Source organism: Urocitellus parryii, chromosome 15 (assembly GCF_045843805.1).
Source record: "Urocitellus parryii isolate mUroPar1 chromosome 15, mUroPar1.hap1, whole genome shotgun sequence".
NCBI classification, from domain to species: Eukaryota; Metazoa; Chordata; class Mammalia; order Rodentia; family Sciuridae; genus Urocitellus; species Urocitellus parryii.
Window position 1 is genome coordinate 4459023 of NC_135545.1, and position 6096 is coordinate 4465118.

The 6096-nt window shown below is 42.3% G+C and overlaps 1 protein-coding gene across 1 annotated transcript; it reads left to right on the forward strand.

The window, feature by feature from the left end:
* Nucleotides 1-4018: 4018 nt before the first annotated feature.
* Nucleotides 4019-5479, forward strand: LOC113177379 (vomeronasal type-1 receptor 4-like). Its single transcript, XM_077793311.1, has 3 exons — nt 4019-4223; nt 4415-4951; nt 5409-5479. Exons 1-3 carry the CDS (start codon nt 4019-4021, stop codon nt 5477-5479), a joined length of 813 nt encoding a protein of 270 aa, XP_077649437.1.
* Nucleotides 5480-6096: the final 617 nt, after the last annotated feature.

Sequence of the window (6096 nt, forward strand, 5' to 3'; positions counted from 1 at the left end):
TCAATTCAAACCTCAAACCAATTACAGCCAATCCCATTATCCTCCATTTTGTTTCAGGTGCACTGCTCTTTGTATTATTTCTTTCATGTATGCATGGTCCTAAGTCAAGACACCTTCCTGGGTTTCACTGGTATCTTTTTATATCCTTCAGTTATACCACAGGGTTGTAAAAACCGTACCCTCATAATTAGTTGTAAAATCTGGAAGTGAATATCTTTTTACCGGGATTTTCTGAGGTTTCTCTTGTTCTTCTTGGTTGTCACAGCCTTCTTAGCTCTCTCCACCTACTACCCCCCTCCACCTCCCTCTGCCCTGTGTCTAATTAGTCTCCCTCTAAGGTCTGCTGCCTCTACTCAAACTCACCCTCTCTTTCTGACACTCTAGGCCTGTTTGGACAAATACTTAATCCAGGACATCCTACCCCATGTGTATTTACAACTCACCACCAAATGTATGCACAAGTGCCTCAGAGACGGTGAATCTTCTAGGAGTATTAGGAATCAGTGACCTTCAATTTGGTTCCTTCCTACTCCCCCTCCACAGGAGCCCCTGAAGTCCCTTGTAACCATGCTCACCATGTCTCTGTTGCCTGGAAGACCCATGTCCTTAATATCCTTCAGCTCTTTGCCTCCTAGGCTGAAACCCAGCCATGCACCTTAACTTTTTCTGGATATTCTATAACATTTTGCCCTTCCTACCTCTACCCACCCTCCACCCACCCTCCTTCGTGCTCTCTCCTCAGCATCCCAGGATCCTTAACACCAACTTGTCCCCCTTTTAGTCAGGGCTCTCTAGATGAACAGAAACATGGGATGGGTACGTAGGGATAGTTGGAAATGGGGACTTAATAGATTGGCTTATAAAACCAGAAGCTAAAGAGGCCCAGAATGGCTGTCTCAGGCTGGAGAGCTGGAGGCACCAGGAACTCAGTTCAAGAAGCTGGAGCCTCACAAAAAGAAGGACCAATGACACAGCCCCAGCCCAGGACCAAAGGCCTGGAAACCCCTGGGGAGTCACCGGTCAGAGTCCACTCTGGAAGAGGGAAAGAACTGGATGCTGATGTCCTCAGGCGACCACAGCAGCGATGGAAGTGCCAGCTCGTGAAGAGTCGAGCCTGCGCCTGCGCCTGCGTCTGCTTTCTCCTTCCTGCACTGTCTTTGATCCATCCAGGTCCCCAACCTGTTGGACTGTGCGGCCCACATTTTGGGTGGGTCTGCCTTGCTTTGCTGTCCTATGTGCCAGTCATTGCTAGAAACACCCTCCTTGACCGAGGGAAGTCTCTTAAACAGATCTTAATCCAGTTTAGTTGACAATTCAGATTAACCATCACAGCCCCATGTCCCCTTGCCCATGTCCTCTTTCTTCCCACTTCTAACACCATGCAAAGTAACTGCCCCAAACTTGCCTGCTTTCCTACCACAGGCATGGACCTGAATTATGAGCCTTACAGCATTGATTAAGAGGATTCATTGTAAATATGGTCCTTGCGGGCTGGGGCCATAGTTCAGCGGCAGAGCGGCTGCCTAGCATGTGGGAGGCACTGGGTTCAATCCTCAGCATCACATAAAAATAAATAAAATAAAGACACTCTATCCATCTACAACTACAAAAAATGAGACTGTTGCATGAGTTTTAGTAGCACCAGCCCATGTGATAGTTACAGAAATGGTACATCTTGCCTTTAAAACCATCTCATCCTGCTACTGCCAATGACAAGGAACCCTTGAAAACATTCCCTGTTTCTTGTATGGATTTTTTTTTTTTGTTTACCCTTCCTGTCAAGAATGGGTAGAAGATATTTTTGGAAGATAATATTGGTAGAAGATATTTTTTCACAAAAATGTGGTGTGAATTGGCATTGAATTGTGCAAATGAGTCAAAATTAATAGACACTTATTTGTACTGATGAATCCCAGGGCTTTCAAGGTAAATCATTAGCATTATTCTCTCTCTCTGTTTATTTGTGTTCGTTCTAAATCCTTCACACATGTTTTGTCTCATTCCATTTCTATCCTATACCTTCCATGATGGTGCCTCTCATGAAGATAAAGAATGGGAAGCAAGTACGTTTGGGGTAGAAAACTTCTCAGGGAAGCAAGGAATAAAATGGAACATGGCTCACGGCCAGTCCTTCACATGACAGACCTCAGTATTTCCTGCCCCCTCCAAGTGAGACCCTTTCTGCCTCCATGGATCAAGGATGAGTAAGAACCTTGCCAAACACTCCACTATCCTCTTAAGAGATGCTACCAAGAAACATGTAACTGCTTTTGATAAAAATCACCTGGGGAAAAGTTTTCAAAAAATAAACTCAGCTGCCCTGGCCTTCACACCATTGCTGCTACAGGCACAGTGATAACTGCAGGTCTGAGGGGAGGGGAGGTCACAGAGTCAGAGACCCGTATCTCCGGAGCTGGCCACCTCCCTGCAACACACACCCTGGTCACAGAGGCCTCAGCACTGAGATCACCATTCTGTCACTGAATTAAACACTAATTTTCAATGTTCATGAGGATTTTCTTCTTAAATGAATCTTCTGCTCAGGCTCCATGACAAGAATCCTCATCTAAATCTTCAGGATTTCTAGAGCTGGACCCACAATCTCTTCATGCTTGCTGTAAAGACCACATAGAATTTACAGAAACCCTCTAGTCCTTTGTAGAAAGTGTCATTGAACAGTGACTGTCTGAGAAGAATTTTCCTCTGGTTCTGGGAATGATGCAATTCATGGGGACAGTAATTGCACCAATTCTGAAACCGTCAGTGGTCTATGCTGATGGTGAGGCTCTTTCCCTCTTCTACGTAGTGAGGAACGTGTAGGAAATAGTGAACATAATCATTACAGGTTTCCATCTCCACCTGTCACACATAATATCTTCTTGTTTTCACCTGATTACACATAGTCCCCTGATTTGTAGCAAATATAACATCAAGCCTAGGAGTTTGATAGTGAAGGCGGGATTTCTTCACCTTCTCAGTTTTTCTGTGATTCTCAATTTACTCTAAATTAAAAGTCTGTGAAATATATGCATTTGGACAACAGGTGATAATCTGGTATTTGAATTTTTAAAACCACAAGACCTTCTGCACATTTGCAAGATAGCACACTGGACTCCTGTTGTAATATTATACACCAAAAATTCTGCTTCTTTGAAATAGTTGTGCTTAAGCAGGTACTAATAACACTTGACTGTATCACCTGAAATCAATAACAACTTTTTCTACCTTGAACTCTTTTATCACATGTTGGTGCTTTATGTCTCAAAGCTTAGGACGTGGCAGGTGATCATTACCAGTCTTTTCCAAGCAAGCTCTTGTGCTTGCTTTTCTAACACAACCAAGTGAGTACTGTGATAGCTGTCCTGACGTGGAGGACATAACTCATACTGCACATAACTCATCAGGGGACAGTGCCTGCAGGATTATAGTTCCTTCACAGCTTCTTCATTAATACAAAGTCTCAATGTTCCCTAATTGACATTGGCCTGGAGAATAATTATTTCCAAGCAAATCGAAACATGTTTCAATGAAAGCTCAAAACACCAGCAGTTTAGAATATGATAGGCACGTAGGAAAGGAAAAGCTTATACAGAACTGGATTCTTTGAGGAAGGCTGCTCTTGAGCTTTAGGGAAGCCTGTGGTTGACTGTACTGTCTCAGATACCACTCGGTGCCAGGATCCTGCACCAGCCCTCACAGGAGTATGACAGTAGACAGACACTGCACCCCTGCACCCCAAAGCTCTTTGTCATTAGGCAAAGCCATTTCAACACCTCCCTCATGTTGTGAAGATCCACGTGCTGCCTTCACAGCAAGGATTTATAGCCACTTCATGATTTTAAAAACTGACACAAGCCTCATTAAAATCAGATTGTAATGGAAAAATATGAATCAAATATTCACAGTGGGAACTCTGGAGAGTGGGGCAATGCTGGGTTTTGGTTGACAGGACACATGCAGCCCAGGCTTCCTGTTCCCCTGCAGGACCCTCTGGATGGGACAGCAGGGAACTGGCAGGATGGCAGCCAGTGATGTGGCTGTAGGCATCATCTTCCTGGCACAGACTGTGGTTGGAGCTCTGGGCAATTCCTCTCTTCTCCTCCATTACCTGGTCCTTTACTTCACTGGGTGCAGGGTAAGAAACACAGACTGGATTCTTCAGCACTTGATTGTGGCCAACTTGTTAGCTCTCCTGTGTAAAGGATTTCCCCAGACATGGCAGCTTTTGGAGTGAAATATTTCCTCAGTGATGGGGCTGGAGATGTGGCTTAAGCAGTAACTCGCTCACCTGGCATCTCGGGGCACTGGGTTCGATCCTCAGCACCACATAAAAATAAATATGTTGTGTCCACTGAAAACTGAAAAATAAATATTAAAAAATTCTTTCTCTCTCTCTTCTATCTTAAAAAAAAAGATTTCCTCAGTGATTTTGGATGCAAGATGCTTTTCTATCTTCACAGGGTGGGCAGGGGTGTGTCCATTCGCCGCAGCACCTGCCTCCTGAGTGTCTTCCAGGCCATTAAGATTAGTCCTGGTGACTCCAGGTGGGCAGAGCTTAAAGTGAAGGCTTCCAGGTACACTGGCTCCTTCATATATCTGAGCTGGATCCTATATCTCCTTGTAAATGTTGTTTTTCTTATATATATGACTGGGAGAAAAAGCAACAAAAACATCACAATCCTAAAAGATTTTGGATACTGTTCTGGTGTTCGTCATGACACATCCACAGACTCACTGTTTGCAGCATTGCTAACATTCCCTGATGTCGTGTGTGTGGGGCTCATGCTCTGGGCCAGCAGCTCCATGGTGCTCATCCTGCACAGGCACAAGCAGAGAATGCAGCACCTTCACAAGACCAGCTCCTCCAGGTCATCCCCTGAGTCCAGAGCCACCAAAACCATCCTCCTCCTGGTGAGCACCTTTGTCTCCTTTTACACACTTTCCTGCATCTTTCCAGGTTGTTTGACTCTTGTTTATAATCCCCACTGGCTCTTGGTGAACACAGCTGCAATAGTTCCTGGGTGTTTCCTAGCTGTCAACCCCTTTCTGCTCATGAGCAGGGACTCCAGTGCTTCCAGGATCTCCTTTGCCTGGATAAAAAAGAGGAAAACCCCTGATGTCATGATGAACATGTATATTTTAAGGTTAGGCACAATGCTTGTTTATTGTTAATATCAACAAAATTATAAGCACCCTTACATAGTCATATCATATGAGAATGATGATTTTTATACATATGCATGTATATTAAAAATGTCTGTATGTAAGAGTGTATGTGTATTTGTGACATGAGTATGTGTGTATGCATTTAACGGATTATATTTATTATCTGTCAAGTAAAAACTCAGGAAAAGGATATGTAACAAATGTAAATTTCAGATTTAAATATAATACTAATCATAACAGTGGCAAGATACTTTGGCATTACATTGTGTATAACCAGAAAAATGACATGTTGTGCTCTATTTGTGTACAGTAAATTGAAATTCATTCTGCTGTCATGTATAACTAAGTAGAACAAATTTTAAAAATAAAAATAAATAATGTCATTATTTTCACTAAAAAAATACTTTGGCATAAAATCTACTTTCTCTTATATTTTCCTGCTGTTCTGGATGATTTAGTTATTAAAACAAGTAGAATGTTTTTCATTTATCTACATACATGTTTGTTTCTTAGCTTAGACTCTTGAAATAAAAATCAAAGTGACCATTGTCAAGCAATATTTGCCTACAGAAAGGGAAATCAGATTTATATATTCCATATAATATTGAAATGGGCAACAATGATCTACTAACACTCTCTTTATGACGTGTGTTATTTTGCTGTTCCTCTGTTGGTTTCAGAATGCTACATTTTATCCTTCCAAAACATAATCAGGCCATAAATTTATTTAATTGATTTACTATCCACCTTGACATTATACAACATTGGAAGTTAATATATTTTTGTTGCAACTGACTTTTAAATCCACTGGTATTTGTAAAAACTTTTTTTTGTATAAGTTAAGCATTCCTTACTAGTGAAATTTCACAACATGCAGGTCCTCTGTGGGAAAACAATGTCCAGATGACTCTCTCATAATTGTCCCCAAGA

Excerpts from the sequence above, each read along its gene's own strand:
- LOC113177379 (XM_077793311.1), top strand. The coding sequence starts at position 4,019 with ATGGCAGCCAGTGATGTGGCTGTAGGCATCATCTTCCTGGCACAGACT. Across the intron at positions 4,224-4,414 it reads ATTTCCCCAGACATGGCAGC|ATTTCCTCAGTGATTTTGGA; the intron begins TTTTGGAGTGAA and ends TTAAAAAAAAAG. Across the intron at positions 4,952-5,408 it reads TTACACACTTTCCTGCATCT|GCAAGATACTTTGGCATTAC; the intron begins TTCCAGGTTGTT and ends ATCATAACAGTG.